Below are 16241 nucleotides of genomic sequence, written 5' to 3'. Positions count from 1 at the left end.
ATTTATAAAGTGCGTACAGTGCATACGCATAAAATGGTAACATTTGAACACAACCCCCCCCCCCCCCACACACACACACACACACAAACACACCAACCCCCCACCAAAATCCCGTATAATTAAGCAATATAGCACGAGTGAGAGTGGGGTTGGTCATGGATATTCCCACGGGTGTTGTTCGGCCGTAGCCACGAGGCCGGAGGCCCACTCTCACTCGTGCTATATTGCTTAATTATACGTCAAATTGTGTCAAATCTTCGCATTGTATCGCGGAGTGATTTATTATTAGCTGTGCAAAGTCTAAGTTGAAATGTCCAGGGATATTCCAACTCATGGAAAGTCTCTCGGCCAATCAGAAACAAATAAATAGTTCCATAGAACCCAATTGTTGTATAATCTTTTTTGTAAACATTATATCGAATTTTATATGTGCATACACATGTAAAAAATAATAACTGACCAAAATAATTGACCAAATGGTCAGTGGTTATATTGCGTGCTATGTCAGTGTGCACCATCCCATTGTAGATCGCTGGTCTGATTTCGTTGTTTTGTCGTCCTGTGTCCAGACTATAAAGCCGGCGGACATCGCCACAGTGCGGAAGCTGGGGAAGCCGCCTCACCTGATCATGCGCATCATGGACGCAGTGCTGATCCTCTCCCCAGCGGCGCCCGGCCTCCTGTACGTACCGCACGGGGAGGCGGTGAGTGTGTTGGACCCCAGGAACCTGAAAGAGCCCGTAGAGCATCTGAGCGGAATCGGTGAAGATGAGATAAACGGGCTGTCGTTCAACGATACGGGCACCATGCTGGCTGCGGGTGACGACTCGGGCGCCGTGAGGATCGTGGAGGTGCAGAACGGGAAAGTTGTCCGCACGCTGCGCAGACACACAAACATCTGCTCATCTGTCGCCTTCCGACCGCAAAGACCGCAAAGCCTGGTGTCTGCTGGACTCGACATGCAGGTAAGGGTGTGTGTGTGTGTGCTTGGGTAATGCCTGTGTTCCATGTACTATGTACGATGTATAGTGAGTCTATGTAAAATGGTCTATAATTGTTGTAGCTTGTATGACATCTTTTTTATGTATGTGTCACCGATGCTCTCTGGTTGCCCAAAGACTTACTTACACTTACTTACTTGCTTACAACCATCACATCATACAACCATCACATCAGCAGACAAATACATCTCAATGCCCACAACTCCAGAGGAACTGTATTCAACTCGACTCCAAACACGAATGATTAGCACTGGTCAGAAGAATTGGCCTGCGCAGATCAGAGCACGGGTCACTCTGCTCCAGAGTCCTGCACAGGTCCATGCCCACACCTGCCAAGTTCAGCACCAGATCCGACCCGTCACCCGTGTTAATATCAAAACCGTTTTGGTTCTCATCCGTTACCCGCCAGCACAGATGCTCAATAGCACACACAGTAAACATGCTCAATAGCACACACAGTACACAGATGCTCAATAGCACACACAGTATAAACAGATGCTCAATAGCACACAGTATAAACAGATGCTCAATAGCACACACAGTAAACATGCTCAATAGCACACACAGTACACAGATGCTCAATAGCACACACAGTAAACATGCTCAATAGCACACACAGTACACAGATGCTCAATAGCACACACAGTACACAGATGCTCAATAGCACACACAGTAAACAGATGCTCAATAGCACACACAGTAAACAGATGCTCAGTAGCACACACAGTAAACATGCTCAATAGCACACAGTAAACAGATGCTCAATAGCACACAGTAAACATGCTCAATTGACCGATCCCAAGCCCCGCCCCCTTTTGCTATGTCACAATGAGGACTTCGGAGGACCTCGGTCAACCTCGGTCAATTTTGAAATTTCTAGTGGCCATTCGGTATGACAATACGCCAGTTATGCGAATGCTATAATGCTTCTTTTGCGAGTAGCTTAAGTAACTAAATAACTAAAGAGCTCAAAAAGGTTCAAAGATAAGCCTGGGATACTTGTAGAAGTGACATCCGATATCCTGACCGTGTGAAACGTTAACACACATAGGCCTAACTTTGCATAACAACCTTTGCATAACTTTGGATAGGCTGCTACTTTTCAGTAAAGAAATCTGAGTGTGTACGAAAATGTTCCCTTTATTTGTGTTCATAACTAGGCTACACACAAAAACATAACTAAATATGGTTTCCACTGATGAAACGACAACATAAGCCTACGCAAAAAATTATACCTACCTTGCAGGAACTGAACTCGCATATTCATACGATTGGAAGACGCGCAAAAGAATACACCTTCAATCACGTATCGCCTTACACACAACAAGAATACTTTCAGCTTTGCTACCTTGCCATGTTTAACTTGGGATAGAAGACTGTTCACAGAAATAAGCTAATGATCATTTTTTCAACAAACGCAATAATAGCCTATACTGCGATGCATTATTGATGGCTGAACGAGAGATAGCCAATGTCTTCTAAAGATCGAATCATGTGCAGATTCAAAACTATGCAGTCTCGAAATCGCCCATATTAGACAAAGGCTACTACATTGCCCACGTTTAAATTAATTATAGCATAAGCGGGCAAGTCTAGTGCAAGACAAATCACGTCTGCAAACTGCAGATATGTCAAACGTGATAGGCATGGGTTTGAACTCGGAGTGGTTTTTTTTTTCAATACACTTGTATCATGTTTATTTGAACTCTTCCTTCTAAAGCAGCCATTCAAAATAATAAGTAGGCTATCGGCCTACCGAAGAGAAGCTATCTCTCCACCTCCCCAACATGAGCTGCTTGGCTAGTCACTCTCCCAAGTTGCGTGGGAACTTGGATCTGCAGCACTTGGTCCCGTCTTCTATTAATCCTCGAAATATGGTTAGATTTTGTTATGGACACGTCAACACCATATTTTTGCACAGACCTGTTTATTGAATCAGTCACATCTGCAGCAAATAAGGTAAACTACCTGCTCGTGATAACGTGCTAATTGTTTATCCCCAGTTAACATGCATCCCATTAAGATCCACGACACCGGATTTGTTTGTCCTCAATTTGTGGTGTTCCACCTCGTTGATAACAGCAGACATTGTGAATGTGTACATCTGCATACTGAAGGCCTTTCTGGCCTCTGTTTTTTGAATATGTCAAGATTACTTGACCCCCAGAAATCCAGCATACACTGTTGCACTCGGCTAAATGGGAGTGCTGCGTCCCCATGTTGAACACGCGTTCTCGCACACTTTCCTGCAAACTTGTCCGACTTAGCAACAGTAACTATGGGACTGACAATGGGAGGAGGGGCTTGGGATCGGTCAATAGCACACACAGTAAACAGATGCTCAATAGCACACACCGTAAACAGATGCTCAGTAGCACATACAGTAAACATGCTCAATAGCACACAGTAAACAGATGCTCAATAGCACACAGTAAACATGCTCAATAGCACACACAGTAAACAGATGCTCAATAGCACACACAGTAAACATGCTCAATAGCACACACAGTAAACGTGCTCAATAGCACACACAGTAAACATGCTCAATAGCACACACAGTAAACATGCTCAATAGCACACACAGTAAACATGCTCAATAGCACACACAGTAAACAGATGCTCAATAGCACACACAGTAAACGTGCTCAATAGCACACACAGTAAACATGCTCAATAGCACACACAGTAAACAGATGCTCTGGGAGAGGGTCAGCTATGATTGGTAGCCTCTTCATCTGTAAGCGCAGGTGTTACCTTTGCCCCTAATGTGCACGTCATGGTGTTAAACTTTACTGCTATTAGATACTCCTAATGTGCACGTCATGGTGTTAAACTTCACTGCTATTAGATACTCCTAATGTGCACGTCATGGTGTTAAACTTTACTGCTATTAGATACTCCTAATGTGCACGTCATGGTGTTAAACTTTACTGCTATTAGATACTCCTAATGTGCACGTCATGGTGTTAAACTTTACTGCTATTAGATACTCCTAATGTGCACGTCATGGTGTTAAACTTTACTGCTATTAGATACTCCTTTACCCCTCGTGCAGGTCATGGTGTTAAACTTTAAGGGCTCAACATGCTTCTACGTCAACTCCACGGCGTAGCTATGCTGCCATTCCTACAGCGTCGTGACCATTTTATGGCAACTAAACGTGTGTGTTGCAGGTGCTGCTGTGGAACCTGCAGAAGACTCGGCCGCTGTGGGCAGTGGACCTGCAGGACTCCCATGAGCAGGCGGAACAGGCGGGTCGTCCCGGTCAGCTGTTCAACCCCCCGCTGGCCCACTGCCCATCCAGTTCAACCCCCCGCAGGCCCATCCGCCTCCTCCTGTGGGGATCTGCTGGCCTGCGCTGCCGAGGATGGCCGTCTGCACCTGCTGCGCGTGGGCACAGGGTCTCATCTGGACCACCAGGGGGCGCTACAGGGCCACAGCCAGGGCGCCTCGCAGGCCCACTTCGTCCACTTCCTGCCGCACCCCTACTGGCTGCTCTCCGCCGGCAACGACGGCCTGGTGGCCCTGTGGGACGTCAGCGCTCACGCGCGCCCCCCGGAGGCCAAGGCCAGCAACAGCAGCCGACCGCCAGCCAGCCGCAGGAAAGCCAGAATCAGGCCGAAGGGCCGACACCCACCAGCCACAGCCACGCCCCTGGGGGAGGAGCATGCAGGTGGCCCAGAGAGTGCAGCCGCGGGGGAGGGTGTGTGTGAGGGGGCCGAGGCGGGTGTGTGTGGGGCAGGCCCAGGGACACAGGAGAGTACCGGACCCGCTCTCAGCTTCACACACACGGACAAAGTGAACTGGGTCTGCCCCGCCCTGCTCCAGGGCACACCCAGCGTGGTGGTGGCCGACCAGAGCGCCGATCTATACGTGTACCCCCTGACCCTCTAGTGCTGCCCCCTACTGGCCGACCAGAGCGCCGATCTATACGTGTACCCCCTGACCCTCTAGTGCTGCCCCCTACTGGCCGACCAGAGGGCCGATCTATACGTGTACCCCCTGACCCTCTAGTGCTGCCCCCTACTGGCCGATCAGAGCGCTGATTTATACGTGTACCCCCTGACCGCGCTCTAGAGTGTGTGTTTATTAGTGAAAGGTAATAAACTGTGGGCTGCAACATTCACAAAGTATTTCTAACAGAAAGAGAGGTGATGAGTCTGTGTGTGTGTGTGTTTGTCTGTGTGTGTGTGTGTTTGTATGTATGTGTGTGTGTGATGGTGATGATGATGATGATGGTGATGACCTGATATGTGTGTGTGTGTGTGATGGTGATGATGATGGTGGTGATGACCTGACGTGTGTGTGTGTGTGTGTGTGTGTGATGGCGGCGGCGGTGATGATGGTGGTGATGTCCTGATGTGTGTGTGTGTGTGTGATGATGATGATGATGATGATGATGATGATGTGTGCCCCTGATGGAGCTCACTGCACCTGAAGTGTGTGCAGCACGAGACTCACCTGCAGCACGAGACTCACCTGCAGCAGAACTACTGGCTCCTGGTCAGTGAATCCTGATTGGCTGGGATCTTAGATCAGTGAGCCCTGATTGGCTGGGATCTTAGTTTGGGGCAACATATCAACCCGTTCAATCTTATCTGACATCACTGGCTTTGAATAAAAACAAAAACTGTGCCTCTGGCAGAAAGCCTTGTGTGTGTTATATTCTTTATGAAAGACTTGTGTGTGTGTTTGTTATATACTTTAGGAAAGTCTTGTGTGTGTGTGTGTGTGTGTTATATTTTTAAGAAAGCCTTGTGTGTGTGTGTGTGTGTTATATTTTTAGGAAAGCCTTGTGTGTGTGTGTGTGTTATATTTTTAGGAAAGCCTTGTGTTTGTGTGTGTTATATTTTTTATGATAGCCGTGTGTGTGTAGTTTTTATGTGTCTTGTGTATTTCAGTAGGTTCTTTGTTCCAGTGATGCTAATTTTGAACAGGTGTAGTATCTCACTGATAAATGATTATAAACAGGTGTAGTATCACTGATAAATGATTATAAACAGGTGTAGTTGTGTGTCACTGATAAATGATTACAAAACAGGTGTAGTGTTAGAGTGTATGTTTACTGTGTATCCATTCCATGACGAGAATATGTTCTAACTAACACACTGTAGGAGTGAGTTGAAAACGTACTCAAGTAGAAGGTTGGTCAAACAGATCTTTGCCACCATTTACTGGATTCACTCCCCCTACGCTACCCTATGCTCCGGAACAGCTGCTGTGTTCCACCACGGTACAGGTGCTGCTGTTAATTTGCATATATAAACATAAAATCTCAAAAACTTGTAATACATTTTGTCTTTGGTATGATGTCATTAATCAACTGGAGAAGTTTCATAGTGATATAAATTATTCCCCCCCCTATTAGAGTGTTGAGCACAACTTTGGCCTTTAATCTAAAAAAATAATAAAAAAAAAATATGTTCCACTCCATCCTCGGCGGAAGACTTTTAGTATATGATTCAGGAGGGTATTAGGACCAATAAAAACGATAAGGCATTTCTGTTGCAATTTTCTTTTTGGGCTAGATTGACTGGCCTAATAGGCCTATTCTAACTTTCGCACTGCACCATGGACTTCTCTTCGTCATTCACACACACAGAACACAAACACGCTGAATTAAATGCCCATGGCTGCACATGTCATTTTACATTAAGTCGTCCACTCTCAAGTGAAGGGAATAGGCCTACATTTCTTGCACATCAGACTGCCAGTAAGGCTCGCAGCGAAGGACGTTGCTGAGCACGCCCACATACCGTTTATCTAATGTGGCGCAGGCGCAACACAGCACCGAACACTTGGTAGACGCGGTCCCGTTCCCCAACGCCGCACTCTCTACAGGTGAGACACTCTACACGTTTAACTTCAGGCTCTACCGCGGTGCGACGCCAGCCTCATAGATATTGGAGCCTATCAGGTAAAGCAAGCCTCTACTTCAGACTCACTGACGAACACGTGGTAGACGCGGTCCCGTTCCCCAACGCCGCACTCTCTACAGGTGAGACACGCTACACGTTTAACTTCAGGCTCTACCGCGGTGCGACGCCAGCCTCATAGATATTGGAGCCTATCAGGTAAAGCAAGCCTCTACTTCAGACTCACTCGGGAAAAAGTTTGATAAAACAATTCACATTGTGGATTTCATAATTGTGATATGTAGATGGAATAGACGCATTAACATTCATTTATCTGGACCACAAACGAGCGCTTTCCTTTATAATTTACATTAAATCCGTCCAAATGTTTGGGAAAGTTGTTGCGTTGTGTTCAGCCGCGCAAGAGGGGCGATGTGGAGGCGTTTACCTGCATGCTGGTTAACTCGGTGTCCTCAGACTGCGCAGTAAAGTTTGCCCTTCGTAGGCCTCCGAAAACCTCGCGGACATGTTGAGATGGGGTGGGGGCCAGGAGATTCAAATGGAGAAGTTTATGTTTGCGAGCTTTAACAATTTAAAACCCAACGGTTTATCCATTGTGGCTACTTTCATCTCTGCAGACTCTTTAAAAAGTAAGCTACTACCAGTCAGCCATTCAAGTCCTTTGTGTGTCTTTATGTTACAGTCCTGGTCCTTTTTGGGACAAAAGTATTGATCATAGGCCAAGTCATCCCACGCAGCTATTGATATCTGACGACACGCTGACAGGGATCCGATTGGCACGATTGCATTCATTCCTTAAATGTGAACAAACATTACACTACCAGCACACACACGTTTATTACATTAAGCACATTGGAGGCTCCACTTAGATAGATAGACAGATAGATAGATACTTTATTGATCCCCAAGGGAAAATTCAACTTTTATTTACCATGATCCCTAGCCTGGCGAGCCAGACCCACATTAAAATGTAGGGTCTGGGCACTCACCGTTCGCAGTGCTCAGTCCGAGGGGCGGAATAATCAGTTGTCTTTCAAATTCCCTCTGCAAGCAATAGGACGCAATAGGATATTTGTTTTCAAGTAGCAGGGAATTCAAGCCAAACCGTTGAAGCTCTGCCATCAATCATTATGTTAAGCCCACCAAACGACTCTATACACAATTTCAATGCCCTGATTAAGTTTCGATTTCTGGAGCTCACAAGCCAACGGAGAGTTGCTAGACTAGCCCTGGCAGCAAATGTAATTGTAGCCCTGCTGGGGAGCGTCTAGATTTCTAGGCTACATGATCCCCCTAACTCAGTGATTTTCAACCAGTGTGCCGTGAGAGATCAGGTGTACCGCGGGAAATTGTCCAATTTCACTTAATTGGTCCTAAACATTAACTATTTAGTTATTGCAAAGTAGGCTAGGATATTGTTGAGTAGGCTATCTGTGCCTGCAATGTAGCCTTGAGAACTGGCGGCGAAAATGGATATTAGAAAGCTACAGTGGGCAGTGCTTCGACTCACTCGCGGTCCATGCGGTATCACGCGACTTTAATTTGTATTTTTTCCAGTGAGACGCTGCAACAACCCAAACAACCGGTAGATGGCTCAAGTGAGCAGGGTGTCTCGTAAAAAGAAATGGAGCCTGGAAAACCCTACACAGACTTCACTACAGACTTTAGCAGACTGGTTTAGAAATAATGTAATAGCCAGAAATATGCCTGCCCTGCCCTAATAAAGAAATATTTGGTTAACTGCGAGTGAATCCCGTTTGCAGCCGTAGACGCAGGACAAATGAAACATTCTGGTCTTCTCCGAGTGCAACGATGATAGACAGACATCATTTGGAGTATTAACCTCCGTTGCTCAGCCAAATGCCTTCCTGTTACGTCCTGTTATCACGGAGTTACAGGCGATAAACGATTTTTGATGGTCACAAGTTTACTTCATTAGGGACTGTTCGTTATTTATTTAAGGGGCTACCGGAGGAGTTTTGGGAGCATTAGTCCAAAAAGACGTGACCCTCCCTCGCCAGCAATACATTTTTCTATGACCCTCCAAAGTGATTATGAAAGAATCACTGTGAACTTTTTCCGGATTTATCGCCTACTGTATTTTAACGTTTTCACATATTTGGCCATAAGCCGTTTATCATAGGCTATCACGAAACCAAACTACAAAGGCGAACACTTTAACAGGGGGAATTAATTGGGCATGAATCATGCTGAACGCTATTTCGCTACCTTAGAATAATAAGGTTCTATCTGCGTTTTGAGTAGGTAGAATCGGGATGATTGAAACGGGGACGAATGAAACATTCCGGTTTTCTCCGAGTGCAACGACAGTCATCATTTGGACAAAACATGGAGCATATTAACCTCCGTTGCTCAGCCAAATGCCTTCCTGTTACGTCCTGGTATCACGGAGTTACAAGCGATAAACGATTTTTGATGGTCACAAGTTTACTTCATTAGTGGTTTATTTTTTTGGATTATTAAAGAGTGTTTTTCATTTAAAGGGTTGACTTCGTGCTTATTCAGTAGAGCATGTAGTGCTCTCCCCAATCCCAGACGTTCACATTGCATGTTTGTTTGTAATGGATGCAACCGCGAGATAGGCTATGCATTTGACAATGAGTTGTTAACAGAACCAAGACCTATAGCCCAGCAGCAATCTAGTGACTGATCGTTATTTATTGAAGGGGCCACCGGAGGAATTTTGAGTGCTTCAGTTGGAAGTTGCATGACCCTCTCTTGCCTGCTAGAAATTGTTCAATGACCCTCCGACAGAATTGTTAAAAAAGACATGACCCTCCCCTGCCAATTGTCTTCCGCCCGCGCCACAGCCACACACTTTGTGATAACGTTCTTAAATCAATCTTTCCCGTGAGCTTGCATACCAGTCCTTCCTTTTCAAATGTGTTGCGCCTGTTTGCACAATTTCACAAATAATCATATGTGATTAATAGTATGACAAATAATCCCTGTGCACGGGGACCGAAACAATGCATGCCAACTTTTTCCGTGTTTATCAGGTATTTTAACTTTCCCCGCTGTCTTGCCGTTTTAATGTTTTCCCGTAGAATATCCCATATTTTAATACTCTCATAACAGCCCTGCCATCGGGCCTGTCTCTGTGTTGCTCTGTTGCTACCCCTTGCCCTTCCAACGAAACAGATGTCTTCAAATAATCGTTTTCTTTGCTTGAAGGCGAACTTAGAGTGATGTTAACCTATTTAAGTTTAACGGCGCGATTGTCGCGAAAGCACGATTCATTGGCGCTTGCATGTTCGGCCTTATGTCTACGTGCGCACCTGAGGCTACTCGGCTGCAAGAGAAATAATTTCCCCTGTTTGTATGTTCACTGCAAGTTGGCCTACCATAACTTACCAACTCTGCACTGTAGACTGGCTATTTATATTTTTCTGTGAAATAAGCAAATGTATTTGTTCAACTTTATGAAGCAGAATTACGCATAGGGTACTTGGAACATAATACATTTGACAAAGGAAAGATGAATGTTGCTAGTGACAAAATATTAACTTTCAGTGTTTTACGATGTCTTTGTCATGGGGAAGTGTTTTTCCCCATGCATTTATTCTAGGTTACTGTCAGTGACTGCCGTGAGAGAAGCGGGTTCTGTGTTTCGTTCATGTCAGTGACTGACGCGAGAGAAGCGGGGTCTGTGTTGTGTTGCGTTGCGTTGCGTTAATTTATTTTCATTGGGCATACCGTGCCGTGCCGTCCACAGCTCTTCAGTTCTGACAAAGCCAAAATTACTCCTTTTGAAACAATGAGTGCAGGAAGCGCGTTTGTATGGTTATATTGCTTGACGGAGGGGGGGGGGGGTGGTGTCCCAAGCAGCTTTCAGCCATAAGGCTACTTTGAGAACATTTCAATTCACCCGACACTAATATTCAAAATGTTGAAAACTATTTCGGCATAGCCTATAAAGCAGTTTAATTAAATGGAATGTTAGTTGTAAACAAACGAGCTACTTGGTGAGGCTTGGCCTCACAGATGCGCTCGTGCCTTAGATGGCAGGAAAAATCTTCACGATAGGCCTATTAAATAACCACCCGATTCACGTTGGCTGGGGGGAAGGGGGGCCATCAGACAATTGTGCCCAGTTAATCCGGCCCATCCCCCAAAAAATCACACCTTCCCACCTCTGACAGCTTAAAAGAAGTCAAGAGGACTCCTTACTCACAGACCTATTCACAAACCTGCTGTTTTGAAATCCTATGCAGCTACAGGAGCTTCCAATCGCGAGGAAGCAATTTTGCATTGTAGGCATAACTAACATGCAATAACGCCGCCAACAACAACCAAAACTAGGCTAATCATTGTCAACATGTACATTAAATGTAACATTATTGTGAATCAAATTAAAATGTTCTCTTTTGCAAACGTAGGCATAGTAACAGAATAATTTAATAATGTTACAAAGATACTACATCAATCCGTATGTTTCATTGGGCCACTAGGCTATTTGTTTTGCCTTGATTCATTTAGGCTAGGGCTTTTTATTCAGGGGCCGTATTCACAAAGAATTTTAAGGCTAAAAGTAGCTCCTAACTGGCGAATTTAGGAGCAACTCCTAAAAATAATGGGCGTGGCACTCCTAACTTCAGGACTCCTAATTTTTTCACAAAAAGTAATTCACGAAGCATTTTAGACCTAAAAGTAGCACCTAAGTCTGGGACAGCTTAAGTCGAGAGGACTCCTAACTCACTAAGACCTATTCATAAACAGCTTTTTTGTGGCATTTTACGTTGCGATGTTTTGAAATAGCCTATGCACAACAGGAGCTTCCAATCGCGAGGGAACAATTTTGCATTCATAAAAGGGATGCAATAACGCCACCAACAACAACCAAAACTACTCATTGTTAACATGTAAATGAAATGTAACGTTTCATTGTGAATCAAATTAAAATGTTCTCCTCTTTGCAAACTGTAGCCTAGGCATATGGTGACAGATTAATTTAATAATGTTGCAAAGGTAGGCTACTGCATCAATCCATAGGCCTATGTTTCATTAGGCTACTAAGCTATCTGTTTTGCCTTACTCTTTATTCATTTAGGCTAGGCCTTTTTATTCAGTTATTAATCATCTTCCGTCCTTCGCACTACTTGTGTAGCGCACGCATTCTCCGACCTGTCACCTGTCAGTCATCATCGGAAGAGAGGTGTTGGGAATTCCCGCGTTACAATCGTCAGCCAATCAAGGTGGTCACTTCAGTCAAGCTCGTGCATGAGTAATGACGTCATCCATAGCCACGAAGACTCACTCCTAGTTTAGGAGTTGTCTGAAAGGCTTTGTGAATAACTTTTAAGAGAAAACTCCAATCTAAAATCTGTAAGTGCGATTTAGGAGTAGCCTACTCCTAGTAGTAAGATAAAAGCCTTTGTGAATAGCCTACGGCCCCAGTTATTCATCATCTTCCGTCCTTGTGTAGCGCAAGCATTCTGAGACCTGTCACTCATCATCGTAAGGGAGGTGTTTGGAATCATGCCCGCCAGCCCGCGTTACAATCATCAGCCAATCAGCCAATCAAGGTGGTCACGCTTGCCCATTTACCCAAATTAATGTTCGAATATTACTGATGATCATTGTTATTTAAGAACATGCAGTGTGCGTAGGGTACCAAAAACATCTTGCTCGTAAAAAAGCATCATAACGCACATTCTGGCGGGTCTGTTATTTACTGTAGGCTGCGCAAACCACATGCCTTTATTTTGGGCAAGCCTGCATTCATTCAACCTTTATTTATTCTCGGAGGGTCATTGAGGGAAGCCCTCATTTTCAATGAAGCCGAAATTACAGAAGCGAAGCAAAGCGCCCCACAAACAAGACAACATTCGAGGCCTTCTGTTGAAGAATTTTATATAAAGCCTGCGCTGACAGTAATCCTCCAGCCCCTGATAGGCCTACCACAGCTGTGGATAGTGTGGAATGTTCAAGTAATAACACAATCCAATGTGTGTCTCAATTGTCCCCCGCTGACCACCTCACACATTTCTCTAGATTTTGCAAAGAACTTACATGACACAATGTCATAAAATATGCCAGTTTTAGGACACAGAATAATGTTTGTAATGATGCCAGGTATTGTCGAAGGTGCATGGTGAAGTGAAATTCTTACTTTGGAAAACAAACATTTGCCGATATCATCGCCGATCATCAGAATATTGCAACAGATTCTGTGTTCTGGACTGTAGGTAACTTGTTAAGCCAGTGGTTCTCAAACTTTTATTTCATTCCCCACTTTGATCAAGGGGCATGACTGATGATAGTGGAGATAACGTGTTATCCCGAGGCTTTTGCAAGTCAGCATCTTCGACGGTAGTCTATTAAAAATATAAGTTTTCAATGTCCTAAACGGAGAGCCATACTTTATTGTTTTTAACGATCTCTATGCTACTCACAAAAATGTAGGCATGGGGACATGATGAAGTAGGTTATCCAACTGTCGTGTGTTAAATTATTGTGATTACGAGCCAGTGGTTTTCAAACATTATGCGTGACTCGGACATCTAACTAAATGCAACAGGCTCATATCGTCCTCGCATTCGCAAAAAGAGGACCAGTGTTTTGTCAAATTGCAAATAGCTATTCGTTTTAACTATTTTTTTATGATGGTAGCCTATACAAAAAGCACTTCATACTATCTTAATCTTGGAATATGGGGAGGGAAGTGGCGCGTCTGCAGTCAGCCAAATATGAATGTAATTCTGTGGCATAAAGCAGATGTAATTGTTTATTGTACAGAAAAATAAAAATGACATGTCAAGCAGTCAATTGACTACATTGCAGTCAAGAAGTAGGGCAAATTAATTTACGAAACCAAAACGTGGGTCATAGTTGTCTAAGCCTCTATTGCGTAGCCTGTTAAAAACGTCGCCAGATAGTATTAAATCGGCAACAACATTGTTTTCTGCAGAAGCCTACCCAAGGCTACAGATTAATTCTGAACAGTTATTTCTCTACTGGCTCAATTATCACACCACTGTTTTGATTTGCGTAGTTGCGTTAACCCCAACACTGACAATAATGTAGACGGCACATTTCGATTTTCGTGTAGTCAAGCCTTAAGCACCCAAGTAGCCTAAATCGAGGTAATGTTTAATTATGCATGATTTATTTTGTTATTGAATTGTAGGCTGGGATTACTCTCGGCAACAATTATGTAAGGGACGGCAGGCAGAGCGACGCACAGTGGCTGAAAGTGGTACTAAAGCTTCACGCAGCTTCACGCCGCGTAATGCGCGAATGAAGTGGTCATTTGAAAGCGATGCCCACTGTAGATACGCATTTGGCTCCAGAACATAATCATGATATGGCGGCGACAATCAAGGCCAAAGAAGTATGGAGCTAAATTTGTCTCAATCAGGCTTGGAATTTCACCATTCTGGGGGCAAGGCCACTTGGCCTTCAGTTGGGCATATTTGGTGGGGGGCACAAAGGCCCCATGTCAGGGCCCCAAGGCCAAAGTTAACTATACAGTAGTAGGCTATAAAAATGATCAAAGTTGTATTTAGCCTATTCACTGTAGTAGACCTGCATCACTGTATGAAACATTACAAAAACATGAAACATGACATATTACATAGAACTGTAAATCATCTGATCATCTAATATTTACAGATATATAGGCTATATATAACATTTATTTTATATTTGGCCTGTTATGAAATCATGTATTGAACAATTTAAGCACAGCTCAGCTTTAAGAAACTCAAATAGCCTAGATGCATGCTTAGCATTTTGTGATCATTAATGCTACTTTCACATACTCTTAGTCAGCTGTCCTCTGATTTACCAATATCTAGGCGATATTTGTAACATTTATTTTGTATTTGGCCCGTTATTAAATCATGTGGAACAGTGCAAAAGCCAAAATTTGGAGACATCCATGGATGTCGAACTTTACTGCAAATTCAAAACTGGATTACTCTGGAACGGCTAACTGTACAGGGGACTGCTTTACACCTTTGTGTTCGGTAAGGTCTCCTGTTTATTCTGATATATGGTTTGTCATGTGTTAAAAGAAGGGTTCGTAAAGTATTCCACCGAGATGAATGGGTAGGGAGATCATGGGACGCAAAACCTTCAGTAGAATGTATGATTAAATTGAATGATATTATTTACTTTTCTCGCGAACCGTTCAACACAGCAATTATCGGCTAACATTGTTTAAAAGGTGAGAAAAAGCTCTTTCATGTGATACTTGTGATGTCTGTGTGATGAATAGGCTACGTCGCGAGTAGTTCAACTGAAAAAGGGTGAATTTGGACGCACTTTCTTTCTTGCGCTGTCACTTTCTCCACTGCGTAAAAGACTAAATTAATTTGCGCTGTGAATGCCAAGATTATTTTGACAGGCCACAGGCTAAATAAAAATCGCTATTAGTAGGACGCAAAGCAGAATATTGAAAGAAGGGGGCACCAAGGCCACCGTGGCCTGTAAACCTCTGATTTTCAAAGGGGCCTCACGGCCAATGCAAGGGGCTACGACGGCCATGGCCGTCGTGGCCGCCGTGAAATTCTTTCCCTGGTCTCAATAATATTTGTATATGTGCAGAGGGGGATCCACAAATATTTCTTGATTTGCATGTGTGTTTTGATGTCTACAAATAAAAAAAATAATATTTGTAACTCGTATATTGATTTTTACAAATATAGATGTGCATTTGTAAATACAAGAAATTCACATTTATAAAACCGAAAATTTCATTTGTGAAATGTGATTCTGCATTTGTGGATCACCAGCACACGCATTCTTCGCTTTCCAAAGTTACGTGTTTTTGAGACTTTCTTCACATGAAAGTCACACAAATCCACACATAAATAGGCCTACTTTAATTCACCGGCACACAGAAATCGCAATCCAGTAGATGGCGACATCCACAAATATTTCTTGACTTGCATTTGTGTTTTGACATCCACAAATAAAAAAAAAAAAAAAAAAAAAAATCATTTATAACTTGTAAATTGGTTTTCACAATTGTAGATGTGTATTTGTAAACGAAATGGCATTGGTAAAACTGAAAATTGCCTTTGTGAAATCTAATTTTGCATTTGTGGATCACCAGCACACACAGTTTTCGTTTTCGCATTTGTGGATCAGCATTTGTGGATCACGTATTTTTGAGACAAACTTTGCGGCAGAGAAGCCACCCAGATCCACAAGTAGCCTGCTGACACTGTCTAATCCAGTAGATGGCAGTGTTGTTCTATGGGACTCGTAACCAAAGATTCTTTGCTCATAACACACAGAGCTAGCGAACCTAGTTCTTAAATCTAACAAGTTATGCCTTTTACAACAAGCTTTTTGATGGATAAGTGGTGTTTAATTTCCATAATCTTTGTTTAGT

The 16241-nt window shown here is 43.7% G+C and overlaps 2 protein-coding genes across 9 annotated transcripts in view; both read left to right on the top strand.

The window, feature by feature from the left end:
* The first annotated feature begins 476 nt into the window (after positions 1 to 476).
* LOC121706931 (WD repeat-containing protein 53-like) lies at positions 477 to 4895 on the top strand. Its single transcript, XM_042089081.1, has 4 exons — positions 477 to 965; positions 4175 to 4304; positions 4402 to 4674; positions 4744 to 4895. The coding sequence occupies exons 1-4, from the start codon at positions 477 to 479 to the stop codon at positions 4893 to 4895; spliced, it is 1044 nt and encodes a 347-aa protein (XP_041945015.1).
* A 1797-nt stretch (positions 4896 to 6692) lies between these two features.
* Positions 6693 to 16241, top strand: part of LOC121707221 (alpha-2-macroglobulin-like protein 1) — a 39733-nt gene continuing 30184 nt past the window's right edge. For 2 of the 8 annotated variants that reach the window (XM_042089602.1, XM_042089598.1), the window contains exon 1: positions 6693 to 6842. The gene's annotated coding sequence lies outside the window, so the exon portion shown is untranslated. Of the gene's footprint in view, positions 7076 to 16241 lie in introns of all 8 variants that reach the window. The other 6 variants (XM_042089597.1, XM_042089596.1, XM_042089601.1 and 3 more) reach the window with 3 other exon arrangements.

The sequence above is a fragment of the Alosa sapidissima genome, chromosome 4 (genome assembly GCF_018492685.1).
Source record: "Alosa sapidissima isolate fAloSap1 chromosome 4, fAloSap1.pri, whole genome shotgun sequence".
Taxonomy (NCBI): domain Eukaryota; kingdom Metazoa; phylum Chordata; class Actinopteri; order Clupeiformes; family Clupeidae; genus Alosa; species Alosa sapidissima.
This window is presented reverse-complemented; position numbering and strand designations above follow the sequence as displayed.